This window comes from Haliotis asinina, chromosome 9, assembly GCF_037392515.1.
Source record: "Haliotis asinina isolate JCU_RB_2024 chromosome 9, JCU_Hal_asi_v2, whole genome shotgun sequence".
Classification (NCBI taxonomy): Eukaryota; Metazoa; Mollusca; class Gastropoda; order Lepetellida; family Haliotidae; genus Haliotis; species Haliotis asinina.
The window spans coordinates 30,259,041-30,276,175 of NC_090288.1; the positions used below are offsets into that span (position 1 = coordinate 30,259,041).

General features: G+C 38.6%; 2 protein-coding genes across 2 annotated transcripts; one reads left to right on the top strand and one right to left on the bottom strand.

The window, feature by feature from the left end:
- Positions 1-3,321: 3,321 nt before the first annotated feature.
- Positions 3,322-8,753, bottom strand: LOC137295918 (U6 snRNA-associated Sm-like protein LSm8). Its single transcript, XM_067827496.1, has 4 exons — positions 8,637-8,753; positions 7,953-7,993; positions 6,969-7,096; positions 3,322-4,761 (listed from the first exon to the last, which is right to left on the bottom strand). The coding sequence occupies exons 1-4, from the start codon at positions 8,665-8,667 to the stop codon at positions 4,671-4,673; spliced, it is 291 nt and encodes a 96-aa protein (XP_067683597.1). The 5' UTR covers positions 8,668-8,753; the 3' UTR covers positions 3,322-4,670.
- Positions 8,754-8,926: 173 nt separating this feature from the next.
- LOC137295909 (large ribosomal subunit protein uL2m-like) lies at positions 8,927-17,119 on the top strand. The gene is made up of 5 exons (XM_067827486.1): positions 8,927-8,979; positions 13,775-13,903; positions 14,413-14,534; positions 15,443-15,691; positions 16,626-17,119. The coding sequence occupies exons 2-5, from the start codon at positions 13,812-13,814 to the stop codon at positions 17,036-17,038; spliced, it is 876 nt and encodes a 291-aa protein (XP_067683587.1). The 5' UTR covers positions 8,927-8,979; positions 13,775-13,811; the 3' UTR covers positions 17,039-17,119.
- The last annotated feature ends 16 nt before the right edge of the window (positions 17,120-17,135 follow it).

Consider the following 17,135-nt stretch of genomic DNA (forward strand, 5'->3'; position numbering starts at 1 on the left):
AAATAATATGTGTTACTTTTGACTACTTTCGAAATGCCATTGTGTATTCATAGGAATTTCTCTCATTGTAATTTGATTGGACAGCTATTATTAGAATCATATCATTTGAGTCGGGCTTAATGCGAAACTATGGTAGTGAATTGGTCCAAGGTGTTTGATGTAACAGAATGGTCATGTCATATCATGGATGGCTGTGGATGATATTTCTTTGTTGTGTGTAACATAATGAAATGAGACTGAGCTTCAGATGCATCGTGTGTGCTCAATATTCTGAATCTCGTAAACAGGAGGAAGACGACTTTCAAGCCCAGCCGCTTAATTGTAACATTTTGATTAAAAAGATCAAACCCAAATCTAACAATCAAACTGTCAATTTTGTAAAAATGTGAAATATCTTTTTCAAGCTTGTATTTCTTATTAAGAGAAGACCATCTGTATATAAGGCTTTTGTACATTCTCACACAAGTGATAAGCGACATGCCTTTGTGGACATTGCTGGACGCCCTATAGAGGGTGTGACTAGTACTCTACACTGTGAATACACTGTACTGTAGGTGCTAGTGTAAGCTTGCCTGCGACATGGGCATCAGATTCCTCATATAAATGTTTAATATGTATGTTCGTCTTTGTGTTTTGTTTGTTGGGTAGTGAGAGATACTGTGCCATTCAAATCTGGGTCAGTTGCACCACTACAAGTGTTGTATCAAAAGAATGTCCTAATCATTGAAGCATCGTGTCAGAATTGGTCTTCAGTAACCCATGCTTGTCTTGAGAGGTGACGGCGGGGATTGGGTGGTCAGATTCGCTCACTTGGTTGACATGTCATCGTAACCCAGTTACATCGATCAATGCTCATGCTGTTGGTCACTGGATTGTCTGGTCCAGACTGGATTATTTACAGACCGCTGCAATACAGCTGGAATATTGCGGAGTGCAGTGTTAAACAACAAACTAAACAATCCATACTGTCAGGGTACAGTGATGTGCTGTGAAGCCAGTCTTTGAGTTTGACCATGTTTAGACACCTCTCATTACCTGCACATCTCCATATGGATACAATGTATGAAGCCTGTTTCTGATGTCCACCACCGTGATGTTGCTGAACTATTGCTTAAAGCAGCATAAAACTAACCTCACAATAACCAGCCTTGTGGTTAAAGGATTCACTTGTCATGCTGGAACCCAGGAATCAGTTCCTACATGCATACAGAGTTTGATGCCCATATCTGGTGTCAGCTGTTGTGATATGGTTGATATGTTGATACAAAATGTTGTAAACTCATATTCAATCTATTTGGGAGTAGTTCCTGAAGCATGATGTGACTGTAACAGTCAGTGAGAACTGGGGATAGACGGACATTCAAAATAAAGTCTTTTGTTTTGTTGTTTGTTCAACAGTGCATGTTCTGAGAGGCAAGGATGTAGCGCTTCTTGAAGGCCCCAGCCACTACCGTGACAGGGGTTGTATGTACAGCACTTCCATCACCTGTTCTCAGTGGGGGTCTGTCTGTGGGGCCAACACCATTCAACATCTCCGTCTGGCACCTCCAGCAAGTCAGCGATTGGTGATTCTTCCTGTGAATCACACCTAAACAATGCTGACAAAAACACTCCTTGCAGTGAATCAAGCCTTTTTTCCAAGCCAGTCACAGTTGTAGAAATAAACTGGATGACAGGAGTTAGTGAGCTGAACAGCATCTCAGAAAGACAGAGATGCCAACCTCTATGATTTTATAGTAGTTGCTACAAATTTTAACTTCAAACTACGCCAATACGATTCCACTAGAAATCCTACGAAATCCTAAGAATCCATCATGATTTTGTTTATTTAGTTGACTACTAATTTTATGGTCAAACTACAAATTTTGAACGTTGAAACTACTATTTGCACCATTTTGGGGTTAGCATCACCGAGTAATAATGTGATGTGTCGATTATTTCCATGGGATACATAACGATACCTCTCCGTTATATCTAACCGATTAAACCTGGCAATACAAATGATGCAGAGGTACTCTTTCAGAGGTGGAGGGAGTTCTAGCATATCTTTTTTTTAAAAGTTTCTGACCTGTCCATTTGTCGGTATGACTTCCCCCCCCAAATCTGAGTCACGCTGCGAACAATCCTTTGCAGCTGCAACTGCTATCTTTGTTGACTCTGGCAAGCTTGGTTGTAACAGTGGGTTAGTTGACTGGCTACAGTAAGAATGTGGAGCCAACAAAGGGAGCCATAAATGCATCCAGGGTGTAGTGGAGATTTATTGTAATGTATAGCCTGGAGATTATCTACAATGGTGTGTCAGCTAGAAGTGATACAGGTCACAGGTGTTTCCCATTGCATATATAGCACTGACATATAGTGGAGTGATGATACACCAAAACACATCGATATACAGATACAGTGAACTGATACAAAGTTTTACATTGTCGTACATCCAGATGCAATACTTGAAATGGGCCACAAGACATTGAACGTTAACTTTGAACATTGACAAATCTTGATATGTATCAAGAAAAAAGACTTATTTTTGTTTGATGATTAAAATACATTCCAACTTATTTACCCTTCATAAGTAAGTCACAACTACTAAATGCTTTCATTGAAATTCTTACATCACGAATTCTGTCAGGCAGAGAGCTCGCATGTTATTATCATTCCTTGAAGTCTGTGTATCAACTGTATTACCAGTATATCATTTCCGAATGAACATTGCACAAAGCTGATGAAGTTAACAAAATAATATAAAAGGTTTTGTTATTATCCTCAGGTGGTTTATAGTTGCTGTTAGATTTAAAGATTTTATTATCGTGATACTCATCACATCGCCACCCATATGTCGGGATTGGTAATATCAGGATTTGGTAATATATTGTCGTGATTACAATTTTAGTATCATGATATATCGTATTGGAGGCTGTATCCCAATACCAGCACAACTGAGACACCTATAATGATATCCAGGTTAAATAACATGGAATGAAACCCCGCAATCTTAGAATTCTGGTTGGGCATTCTGCTCAGTGATGTTTGGTTTGTTGTTTGATGCCATACTCAGCAATATTCCAGCTATAAGGTGGCAGTCTGTATATAATACGAGTCTGGACCAGACAATCCACTGATGAACATTATGAGCATCATATATTCAAAACAATTGGGATACAAAGACGAGTCCACATCAGTGGGCCTGACCACTGACCCTGTTAGTCACCTGAAGACTAACTCTAAGGCAGATCTTCACGGATATGAGCCATGCAACTGGCATATGATGACAAGTTATCGAGTCTGACAACAGATAGGTTTTTACAACAAACAAAGGATGCTGGAGGCATACATTTTAACTAAAATCAGAACAAAACAAAATGAAAGTTCTAAAACAAATACAGAAAACATGTCCTTCTGTACAATGTTTAATTACCATGAAGTTGAGTGTACAATAATGGCTGAAATGTTAATGATACTTTCATATTTAAATACAATGAATGAATGACCGAACTCACATCATTTGGGGATGGAACATTGCAAACAATTCTTAAAACTACTGACAACTTTTTCACACTCCATGGACCTTGACACAAATTCAGTAAATTACTGTGAAAATATTTGGTCTGTTTTTTTGGAAGACACTTTATGTTGGTATTTATGTTGGTATTTATGTTGATAATTTATTACGGTATATTCTTCATGCACCAGAAATGCACCAGGCAAAGTGAGATGTCTTCTTTGTGAGAATAACTGGTGTGCAGACATATATCTGCAAAGATCACGTTCCTCGGACTTTTGGGGCAGTCTAGAGGTAACAGTGTTCTCTCGTCACCATGAAGGCCCGAGTTTAATTTCCTGCAGTGATGTTGATAGCATTTTGCTAAAACTGGCGTAAAACCATACTCACTCACCTGGATTCACAAAAAGCAGAGAGTTGGGATAACGCCATTTTCGACAGTGGTTCCCATTCAACTTGTCAGATTGATGTGGGATAAAATCATGAGTAAATGCTGGGCATTTTACAGTTAACCTAGAAAATCATCACACCAAGTCGGGCTCTGGAACCACTGTCATGCCCAGAGGACACAACTCTGCACAGACTGTTTCAAAGGGACACAACTCTGCACAGACCAGTGCTTCAAATGGACTAAGTGCAACAAATCATATATGTCCATCATGCCAAAGCCATAGTGACAACAAGGCCACAAGTAAAGGATCATATAGCAAAGTGAGAATTTTCACAAATTTCCAACACTACATCAGATCTCTTTCAAAGCGAGGTTAACATGACAACTTACGACAATAAATGTACATCATTAAAACATTTCCTCACTTTTATTTACATTGCATCCTAAGTACCTTAATAACAGGTCAAACATTATATATATTTTATATAAACCATGTTTTGGAGAGGGAGATAATTTTCACAAAAATATTGCTAATAATTTCAGCATTTATTAAATAAGTTGTCCTCTAAGTAACACTTCTAACAAGTTCCACTTTCATTATTCAGCTCTTGCCGATGCAACACTGCCTCTTGTTTGGAGGTTTCAGCAGAGAATCAGTACCAGTGGTCATCATGGCAGGAATCAGAGTTTGTTGAACAAACAGTTCCTTCTGTACATGCTGCTCACTGAGGATGATGTCCACCATTTGGCTAACATAAACACATGCTCCTGCTCCACTGGTCAGTGAACCACAGAGTTAAGGGGCTCTGCTTTGATATTGTTGAAGTCCATAGCCGAGTCTGTGTCATCATCGATTTCACCAATCACAGCTCTGCAAGACAGTATGCACAATTGAATACACACTTTTTAAATACAATAAAATATTATTTTTTTCTTTAAAAAGTCATCTATACATACAAAATATCTTCAGTTAAGGTGAAGATACATAGGGGCTACATATAATTTCCTTAGACTGTCCAGTAATCACGTATCTTTCATATTGGGTATCTGTAATTTATTCTAACTTTAGAAAACATTTTAACTGCTTTGGTTCAAGTATATTTGAAAATAGCTCTGTTTAAGACAGAAAGTGTTTCAGGTAATATGAGTCTGTGAAGTTTGTCACATGTTCCAGACACACACAATGATACACGAGTCTAAATTAAAAGAAATCATTCCTTTGCATTAGTCTCCTAAGTAGAGCTAATGCAACAAAATGTGGAATGGCGAAAGGTCCATTCTCATAGTGAGACTTGCAGTAATGGCCAAGAGTGTCTGCATGTAGGTGCTATTTAAAAGTTGTTTGTGAATAAGTTGATACACCTTGGTATCTCTCGCGATAATCTTGTCATTTTCAAGGAAAATGGTGTCATCAAGCAATGAGGAGATGGTGGCACTGATTGACACACATTTGACCAATGGAAAGAAAAAGGAAACACAAATAAGTTTGAGTAGCCAGTACATACTGCGCCATCATGTCTACAAAGGGAGTGAACTCTTATCTTACTGTTTCAACGTTTCTAACTGGTCAAATCAGATCAATAACACGAAATAGGGAAGTTTCTATTTCTCTCAAGTTGCTTCAACTGGTTGAGAGCTTGTCAAAGTTGGTTCAACAAGGGTGTTCTCACAACTTGGGTCAATTCTAAAAGAAGTTAGTGAAAGTGGTACTGTGAGAATCACGAGATAAACCATCACCATCAATTCAGTACAGCATGTCTCTGATTTTCAAACACAGTAGGTTTATCTCCATTCTACCATGACCCATTTAAAATCGAACTTCCTCGCTCTACGGAATATAACAGTGACTGCCTTGTGGGGATGATGGCAGAGCAGAACTCCGGTGGTTCAATTTTTTACATACAGATATTATTGTGACATGATGGAGTATGAGTAGCATAAATCTGGTGTTTCGCCAGAACCGTTATCTTACAAATTTCCCATTCTGAATGGAAACAAATATACCATATACCAGGCAGGTAAATGTTTACTATCAATTTTGCATAGATAGGGGTGTATTTTGGCAAGGCATTTTGATTTATGTGTTAGATATTGTTTATGTTAGGGGCTGTGTATTGTAATTGAATGTTCTTATAGTAGAGGGTGATATGACAGTGAAATTCCCATAGAATTGTGGAGGAAATAGCATATAATTGTATTTCTTGAGTTTGAATAAATGTTATTTATCAGCATTTCAATCACGTCTATTGTGTTCGTATCAATAATGTTGGTCGTCAAGCTGAAGTAGTGCGGCAACCTTGTATATACATGCATAGTGAAGCGCTGTGAAATCAGACACATGTTCAATCCAAAAATGCCGAACTGCATAGATCTATGTGGTAAATACCTGAGTCAGCGTAAAAATCCATGGAGTTGTTGTTATGACCCACCATCATTGTGGTCAAATGGAAGCAGTTCTCACAATAAGACTTGTTAATGCGAGGTGAAATGGTCTAATATCAGTTAGCATTAATCCAGAATTGATGCCGTCTGATTTTTCTGAACAACCAATCAGAATCCAGTATTTTCTTGAGTCATGGTAGAATGCACCTTAATATGTTTCTCAAATGCTATCATGCATAATCCACTCGAGAATATGTTGATTAATCAGGGGTTAAATAATCCCATTGCCCAAAAGTCAGTTTTCATTTCGGGCAATCAAATAATGGTATCTTACTTGTCCATGGGCTACTAAGTCATTTCCATTTCTGTTTTCAGTTTCAAACTGCAAGTAAACTTGGGATTTCATTTCATTTCTGCTCAAAATGTAGCTATTAAATCTCCAATGATAATAGAGTAGGATTATCTTTCATGGCTATTTATCACTTCTCAAAAAATAGCCCACTAAACATTAACATCAAACGTCATGTTGATTTCTTCTTTCATATTTACATCATCAGGGCAAGTGGAAGATTTGTCAAGACGAGTTACTTTCTTAAAGTCACTTGCCCTTTTTGATAAGCATTTTTGAACCCCTGTTAATGTTGATTTCACTTGCATAAGTGTACAGCTAACCTGGAACTGTCTTGAGCAACTTACACATTATCTCCCCTGACGATGTAAAGGCCAAGGACAACCTGCTCCATTCCTTGTGACATGCTGAACACACGCTCGTGACTCTCGTCCAGAATCAAGTTGATAGTCTGGTCAAAACCTTTTAGAGTTCCCTGTATGGACAGATGAACCAAGAATACAGATCTAGTTTCAACTGTAGTACCAGAGAATGTGTACCATAGTAACAGAGAGTATAGATCTTATCTTGTAGATAGACAAGTGATGTGTGATTATGAAATGAAAACTAACTGCTACTGTTCAGATGAAATTCTAAGTCTTATCTGTCATCTTTGAGTCATCAATCAACAAATAGATATGGCAGATCATATGTCTCAGCTCTGAATGTAAAGTTTCCATCATGAGCATACTTACATAATCTTTCTAGACAGGGCAGTTAAAACATCATTGGGATCCAAGTATTTTTAAGCATTTACTCAAATGATGTCATTTACTTTTGGTATGAAGGACATATTCAAAATATTTTGTCTAGAAAACTCAACACTTTAAACAAATGAGTCAACACTCTTCTACTTAAAAATCATGGTTCATGGGACTTCTAACAAACATCTATCATGACAGTGATACAATGGCAAGTAGTAACAAGCAAGATATAGCGTTTTGTACATTATTAACTGTAACAGAGTTTATGTACGTGCAACACCCATATTTGACAAGTAAATAATATCTGTGATGACAAAACATTCACAAGTTAAATTGACAAAATTTGATAATTATAATTCTTGGTCTAGAGTGTTATTATACTATTCCATATAACAGATTTCCATACATATCTGTACAATAGCAACTCAAATTACTTGGGTTATTTTTGTGAACATTTTTCACAAATATGACGATGATCTGACGAATTCTGAAAACTCTAAGTAAAAGTGACATTTGTCCTGTTTAGATAATGTAGCTATGGACTGGACATACAGCCTGTGGCTAACTCAGTAACTGAAAGATCCTTACCACAATGATTCGACCATCAGCTGTCACAACAGATACTGTTTCTGAGAAAGGTTGTCAAGGAAATAACCACAAAGCTGTCATTCATTAATATCCGGAAGAAATAAAACCGTACAGGGCAAGAGTTCCACCCGTAACCTCCACTTGAAAGGTCATCTATTATGATTATTTCTAGGGGTTAGGGTTTAGGTTTAGGATTTAGATTTAACATTACATTAGGTTTAGGGTTAGGTTTGGGGTAGACTTTATGTAAAACCATCTATTACTAGACATAGAATGATTTTAAAAAATGGGGGTTATGGGCGGAAATCTTTCCCAGTACAGTACACGATACAGGGATAAATTGTATACGTATGATTAAAGGTCATTTGCTTTGCTAGATCTAGTTCAGAAGAGGCTGGCTGGACAACGATCACGATGATGAATATAAACGATTATATGTAACGTCTTAAGCAACGTTTCTATTGAAACTTTCTGTTGCATGTGAAAGAACTGAAATACCATCACTTTACAGTGCCACTAAACACGTATACAATAAGGAGTTATGTGGTAATAATAACATTTTCAAATATACTCATTGAGCGAAAACCGAGGGACTGAAACAAAAGATGGATTATAATAAACTTGGACGGATGATTACGCTCATCATGATGACCACAGCGGAATGAATAAATATACAAAGGATACTATTAACATAGCTCTCTAATGCGGATGCCATGATGTGACAGTTTAAAATATGAAGATGCTTCCCCTCACAAAGAAAACACGATTCTAGCACGTTGGGATAACTTCCGGTTTCAGGGAGCATTTATTTTCATTAAATGTTTAACACATCACTGTCACTGAATAACGTGCTTGATACAGGCATTGTAATAATGTGTTGCACATTACGTAATAAAAATAATAGCATAGTTTTATGATTCGGTTGTTTTTGCAAAATACTAATTCGTGTTTGTTATAACACGTTTACAATAGCTATGGCCCCAGTCCCATCTTAAAGATGGCGGCGTCCTTCTGAAGCAAGGTGGAGGTGAGGCGAACACATTCCATTAAATGCTTTATGTCTACAGGCTTTTGATACAGCAGAACTTGCATGTACATGCAATACCTGATCCTGTTAGCATTTTGTACAAAGTCCAACTCTATTCTCAACAAATGATAGGTGTTTCAGTCTCTTGTAAGTAGATCTAAACTAAAGTGACTATCATTTGCATGATTTTCAATTACTTGCAGTAGTGCTGGATATTTCTCAAGATCAGGTAGTCATCTCCACAAAGTGCTCCAACATGTCTATGTTACGTAGCTGATCGACAGTATCCGTGACAATACTCCTGAGGGGGTCGTTGTTGGCATAGATACTACAGAAATGTATCCCAGGTACCTCTCTGTATACAGAAATGTACCGTAACCATGATAACCAAAGTAAGGGTTTGTTTATGGGGCCAGGACAGATGAAGCTGATTGACTTTTGCAGTCACGATAGTGTCCAACAAATCCAGCTCTCCAGTTTACAGGTTTACATGATGTTGAAACAGATGTGGCATAGTTGCTAAATGTTAAATTTTAATTGGATCTTCAACATATGATCAAAAGGTATACAGTCCGAGACATAACATGTACATGAGACGGCCTGTCGTCTCTTGTTCGCGAGATGGTGCACTCCGCGGTACTAACTGAAGCTCTTCCCCCTAATTAATTCAATCATCGTGGAACCACCTCGATTGGGTGCGAACACGATGCAGGGTAATTAAAGCATCCTGTAAAATCCCCAAGAGTGGTGGAGTACTTGACAGTCATGAATGATTAGGTTTTTCGATCTTGGATGCCACGTTTTTCGTCATTTGCACTGAACAGATTACAACTTGCAGAATCCAAGTCGTTTGTCTGACAAAATATTTACAATCATCCTAGGTTGATGCATACTAGGCCTCTACTGGTATAGGCAAACACTTTTTTATAAAGGCACACCTAAATTCGGTATGGTGTCCCTTATCACCCTTTGGAAATATTGCATATCTATCCCAGATGTATCCTAAATAAATCGTTAATAAACCGTGTTATGGAAGGGGACACCACAAATATGCTTCACACATTATGCCCAAGGGGGAAGTAAATGAGCACTTGTCTTGGCATGCCAAATGAATGTTTAACCACACGTCGTTAGTGTTACATAATCATTGATGATAGTTTTCAGGCCCCGCTAAGTAATTGAAGGAATCACAGCAAATTTGAAGAAATTGCATCTCAAATGAAAACATCTCGCAAAACAAGTTTGACCACCCATGTTGAATGCATTTAGGTATGAGGTGTTGTCGGAGTTATAGATTATTTTTTCAGGAAAAGATTTTCACTGCAGAAGAGTGGCATAAGTGGTGCCCCCAGAGGTTGTTTCTGTCTAAATATCAGAAGCCTTCAGGGGCATGACTTATGACATTCTATTAACTGACAGGAAACTGAAAGGGACCAAAAATTTTAGTTTGTTATAGCTATAGTTTGTGCAGTATTTTGACTAAAGTAGACATGAAGTGACTCATTTAGTAAGCAGGGCAAAACAATGCAGTCCCAAATATCATATGAGGTTGTGTTAAACATGTTCGTTATCAGCCTAGTGTTTTGCATCTTTACACACATCATTAACCCTTACAAATACCAGAATCAATTTTAGTGATTTCATTTCCTTCTCTCTAGGATAAATTATTTTATGTTGCATTATGATATGTAATTGATTGACCAAATTTATTGGTGCTTGTTTCCTTCGCAATTTCTTTTGCATATTCCCTCTCTCCTCTTTCAATGGACCCATTAAGACCCAGGATAGAATAGGTCTTCAGCAAACCAACTAAAGGTGATTATGCTTGTCGTAAGAGGCGACTAATGGGATGAGGTGGTCAGGTTTGCTGACTTGGTTGTCCCATGTGCACAGACTGATGCTCATGCTGTTGACACTGGATTGTCTGGTCCAGACTTAATTATTAACAGACTGCCGCCATATAGCTGGAATATTGCTGGGTGCGGCGTAAAACTGAACTAACTCACTCAGTTGGTTCCCCAAAGTTTAAACTGATGCTCATGCTGTTGATCATTAGGTTGTCTGGTCCAGACTTGATTACTTACAAACTGCTGCTGTGTAGCTGGAATATTGCTGAGTGCGGCATATAACTCAACTCAACTCACTCACTCACTCACTCACTCACTCACTCACTCACTCACTCACTCACTCACTCACTCACTCACTCACTCACTCACTCACTCACTCACTCACTCACTCACTCACTCACTCACTCACCTTCCCATGACATCACATATGGTGGACAAAATGATTGAGGGATGTTGGTATTTTTATGATGTGTATTTCATCAGATGGTTAATTAATTGTCCATTAAATTAATTTTGTATGTGATATTAAACCTGTTTCATCTCACAGCTACATAAAAATTATTGTTTTCCATAGGGATAAATCCCACAGCTTGTGTCATGTGTAAACAGAGATAACTGCTTAAAGGTCACATGCAACGTAAAACACAACTTTGCAGATTCTGGTACCTTTCGGTGTGCACTTACCGAAACAAATCATAAAAAATGCCAATTCAACCTATAAAGTTGAAAAAAACGCGATGAAAAAAAAGCCCGCGAAATCGGAGTTGAAACGTTTCACTAAATTCCCCCCAGCGCTGGGGGGAAAACTGGTTTCAACAGCTGTGCTGCGCTGCGTCCATAACGCATGTGCAGTTAATAGGTTCGCGGAGCTTGAAACAGTATGCATGCCCAGCGTCTGAGGTCATGAGCAGTAATCTAATCTTGGTTGTGTACACAAACAAGTAAATAATCTACTTGTTACGTAAAAAAAACTTGTTGATTGTAGTAAGCAGCCTCTGTCACAGAGAAAGCTCAGTGTATGGTTTATTCACACCTATATGTCTGTGTGCCTGTCTGCTAAAGACAACATGCAATACACAGCTTCAGTCATTGACCACGTGCAATTTGAACTTAACACCTATCAGACTATACGACATAAAGAAAATAAGTTGATTTATGACTCGTACACCCGAGTCCCGTGTCTGCCACATTATATAATTAAGCACGTGTGATACACATGACATGTATTTATGTCTGTGGGTTGCAAACAAACTACATTCATTTTCTTCGGATGACTGGATCTGACGGAAACTTGTGCAAACTCTTGTCAGATTCAAGTCCTGTTTTGTACTTGGACGAATGACAGATTCCAGCCACACAGTAGTTTACTATCTCTACTGACATGATTTTTTACTGGATCGAGAGCAAATTCAGAGAACATGTATTTTCTAAACCCAACATCTCTATATACATCCTTCATGGATAACGACTTCTTTTCGTGTATATGATTTTGTTTGACAACAGTATATGAACCCATACTGAAACGACGCATGAAGTACACAAAAAGAAGTTGTTATCCATAAAGAGTCTTACTTTCTTGTGACTGGCTATACTTCTAAAATGCCCATCAAACAGATCATCTTTCTGTACACACAATGAACCCTCAGCATGTCAGCAAATGGAACAGCCAATCGGAAGCCGTCGTTATGCATGAGTGCATATCCACCCGCTATGACTGGTTTCGGTCTCCCGAGGGCTTCGTTTCGGGGGTAGTAAGCCCAAGTACAAAATATTGCACTTTTGAATCGCGATTGTACGCTTATAATTTTGTTTATTTGTTTTTTTAAAAGCAGCAATGTATATTTTATATCATGAATAAGTGATAAATGTGTTTTAATTATGTTTGATTTTTTGGTTGCATGTGACCTTTAAGTGTCTGTCATATACCATTTACTCAAGTCATTTCAAAACAGCCAGAATGAGATAGATATGTTCAACATAAGTTGTGAGGTAAATGCTGGCTCAAAGGCAGTATTCTTTTTCTCACTCAATCTGAGCACAGCATCCAGTTGACATATATCTTGTCTACTGTTGTGATAAACATAATGTATTAATACATAATACATTATTATGTTCATTTGTGATAATATCCCAACAACTGCTTGTTATTCATACCTAGTGTGACCCTCCATACATGTGACCCATTAAGATCCCAGGGTAGAATAGGGCCTTCAGCAACCCATGCTTTCCGTAAAAGGCAACTATGCTTGTGGTAAGAGGCGACTCATGGATAGGGTGGTCAGGCCTGCTGACTTGCTCAAGGTGTTGCTCACTGGATTTCTGGTCCAAACTTGATTATTTACAGATCGCCACCATATAGCTGGAATATTGCTGAGTGCAACATGAAACTCAAATTGCTCACTCTCCCCATACATGTTTCCATCAAACAAAAAATAACATTTGTTAAGACTTTTCTGCATGGATTTCTCATGCACTGCGGTGTGGCATACTTCAGTGAGATTGACTGACACACAACTAAAATTTCAATTAATATTATCTGACCTGAGGTCATCACTATATAAAAGCCAGTCACTTGGATTTTGACCTTGTGTGTGTTACTGACAATGAATAGGCCTTCAGCACCCATGCTTGCCACAAAAAACGACTATGCTTGTCGTAAGAGCTGACTAACGGGATCGAGTGGTCAGGCTCACTGACTTGGTTGACACATGTCATTGGTTTCCAATTGTGCAGATCGATGCTCATGTTGTTAATCACGAGATTGTCTGGTCCAGACTCGATTATTTACAGACCGCCGCAATATAGCTGGAATATTGCGGAGTACGGCGTAAAACAAAACTCACTCACACTCTGATTTCCTGCATTTATTGAAAAATATCATTCCATTCCATTTCCACATCAGCAAATCAGAAAATAGGTTAGCACTCATAATTAGTAATTATTTTCAGATACACAGTACGTGAGCACCCTAGACGACACATTACGATGGCGGCAAGGGAGGTGGGCCGATCGGTGGCATGTCTGTCCTCTATGCTGTCATCCATGTTGAGGATGTCTCCCACAGCTGCTGGTGTGAGGTAGGAGTTGTCTGGACAAAGGGGGCAGTTGGGTAACCGAGAGGTTAAAATATTTGTTCTTCACACGTAAGACCTAGTTTTGATTCAATATAATGTGTGAAGCTCGCTCATTTCTGGTTTATCCCTAAGTGATATCTGTGGAATATTTTTAAAAGCGGCATAAAACTCACTCTCACTCACTCACTCACTCACTCACTCACTCACTCACTCACTCACTCACTCACTCACTCACTCACTCACTCACTCACTCACTCACTAGGAATCACCTGGTCTGGCACATGTCATTGGTTCCCAATTGTGCAGATCGATGCTCATGATGTTGATCAGTGGATTGTCTGGTCCACATTGAATTTTTTACAGACTAATGCCATACAGCTGGAATATGTTTTAGTGCTGTGTTAAACAACAAACCAACTGACTAATCATTTCATATTTCATCCTTTACCACATCCGTGTCGATCATGGATATTACTTGTCAGCTTGTGACTCAGTGTCATTTTATTTTGCAGGAACATCACCACAAGTACTAATGTAAGTGGCAAGATGAAGTTTATCAATCTAGGCATTGACCTGAACAAGTACACCCTGAAACCATTACCTCTAACCAAGTCTGGAGGCCGTGATTCGAGTGGTGAGAATAACTTACACACAAAGTTTTACATGAATATGAAGTTGAGGTGGAATTTTGATATACATTATGAAGAAAAGCGTCTGTCACTTGAAGTTAATGTGGCATAAAAATGCCACATCAGCAGCTGATATCATTTTTATGATAAAACTGATACTTTATACTTATCACGGCTCATATGCTGAGGGCCCTCTCACCACTATCTAGCCTTCCTGAAAGTTTGTAGTGAAGACTCATTAACAGAGTGATATGGCCACCAATCACATGGCATTTGCCGTAAATGCAGGCAAGGGGTCCTGTTTGGGTGAGTAAATTTTCACTGCTTTGGGGAACATAGGGAGAGAGTCTTCCTCCCAAACTTCACAGAGGAAGGGAGGTAAACATTAAATATGAGTCAAGATAAGTATGAAATATGTTTCATCATAAAAATGACATTATCCTTTTATATATGTGTGGAAGAAGGCATCCTGTCCTTCATAACTTATGAACATATTTTTGCTCTTGCATCTTAATCTAAGCTTGAGGTACAAATGGCTCAGTCAACTAATGTGTTTTAGTTCACTGTGCAGATACCTGGGAAGATCATGGTTAGAATTGGTCTTCAGAAGCCCTTGCTCGTCACAAGAAGTGACAGTAGTTACGGAAGTAATAGAATCAGGTGCTTAGGCTTGCTGACATGGAGGACATCGTATCCCAAATGCATAGATCTGTGCTCGTGCTGTTGATCGCACACCCATTATTTAAAGACTGCCTCATATACCTGTAATATTGCTGAGTACGGCACTAAACAACAAATGAAACATCACTGAGCAAAGTGCCCTGCCAGAGTTCTAAGACTGTGGGTTGGAAAAGAGGGTCAGTTCACTAGAAGGATTGTGTTTTTCAGCTTTGTTTTTGTATGTGATTCACAGGAAGAATCACCAATCGTAGAGTCGGTGGAGGTGCCAGACAGAGATACCGAATGGTGGACTTCAAGCGTGTTGGCCCCAAAGATGGACCCCCACTGGAAGAACAGGTGATGGAAGTGCTCTACGACCCTTGTCGCTCAGCAGACATCGCGGTTGTGGCTGGGGGCACCAAGAAGCGCTACATCCTTGCCTCTCAAAACATGAAGCCAGGGGACATCATCAAAACATCTGGCAAACTGACAAAAATAGCAGGTTAGAAAAATGAAACAAGCCACAGGTGCAACATTTATAGGAGAATTTTGTATTTATATTTTTATGGATTTTGTCCCCAAAAAACCTAAAGGCAGGATGTAAAAAAAAAAAATGTAATCACCAATCAAAGTAATGTTCCTTCTAAAGGTTTTACTTTACTTCTAATAGGTGTTTTACTTTTAGCAATTTATATTTGTATTTAATGTTTCGGCAAGTACTTAAAATTGAGTTAGAGCTTGATTTATGATGCAAAAACACAACAAACTAGTATGCTGAGATTAAGGCTTAAGAAAAACTGTTAATCGTGACAAATATAAATGTGAATAATATTTGGTACAAATGAAACAAGGAAAAGAGCAGTTTAACATCTACAAAGTGGTTACTGGTTTGAACCAGTTTCTCCACTCTTATAAAAAGCCCTCAGATGTTAGGCAGCAGCTTGACCTGGTCAGGACATAGCAGAAAAGAGTAAATATTTTAAACAATTTTCTTGTAAATTTGCATTTCTGGCCAGTAAAACATTAGGATTATATTTTTTGAGTGTGGAAAAATTATTTTTATTTTTTTCTAATTCTTAAAAAAAATACAAGCAGATCTGCAAAACAGAATATGAAACTGGTCTGGCCTAAATGTCTTCCAGTCAATCTGAACATGTGTGTGTGTGAAATATGCATTGTGGAGGAATGCTTGTTACATCTCCAAATCATCGTCAGTCTGAATATTTTGGAAATCTAATTCAGTTTGTTCTCTAGTTAATGTTTGTATGAGTGTCTGGATGAAGTTCTGCATGTGATCCTAGTCTGTCATAGGTCCATGTAAATTCAAAGCAGTTGTGGTGATCCTAGCATTGCAGTTGCTGCCTTGAACAGGGCCCTGATCACTATGTGTTCTACGGTAACTTTTAGGAACATATAGACATCTCTTATTCTTGCAGTGCGAGGTCAAGAAGGTGATGCTCATCCAGTAGGAGCTCTTCCTATAGGAACCCTGGTCCACAACTTGGAGATATTCCCAGAACAGGGAGGGATATTTGCCCGGGCAGCAGGCACCAGTGCTCAGATTGTCCGCAAACTTGGCGATCAGTGTGTGTTGCGACTGCCATCCAAACGAGAAGTAGCAGTAGCTGCAGACTGCATGGCTACAATTGGCCGGGTGTCCAATGTGGATAATGACAAGCAGATCATTGGTTCAGCTGGACGGGCCAGATGGTTTGGGATTCGGCCTAAGAGTGGTCTATGGCATCGAAAGACTGGTTATAATGGTCGTAAGATCAAACCACCCAAGGCACTGAGAGTTTATGATAAACCTCCTAAAGAAGGTCCTTCAGTTTACAGATATACAGTGTAGTGAAGTATGAGTTAGTCATGAGGCATGGTGTTTGTGTATGTGAGTTCAATGTCTTTGATGTCATTAAATATACACATCAGATATTTGTGTTATGTTT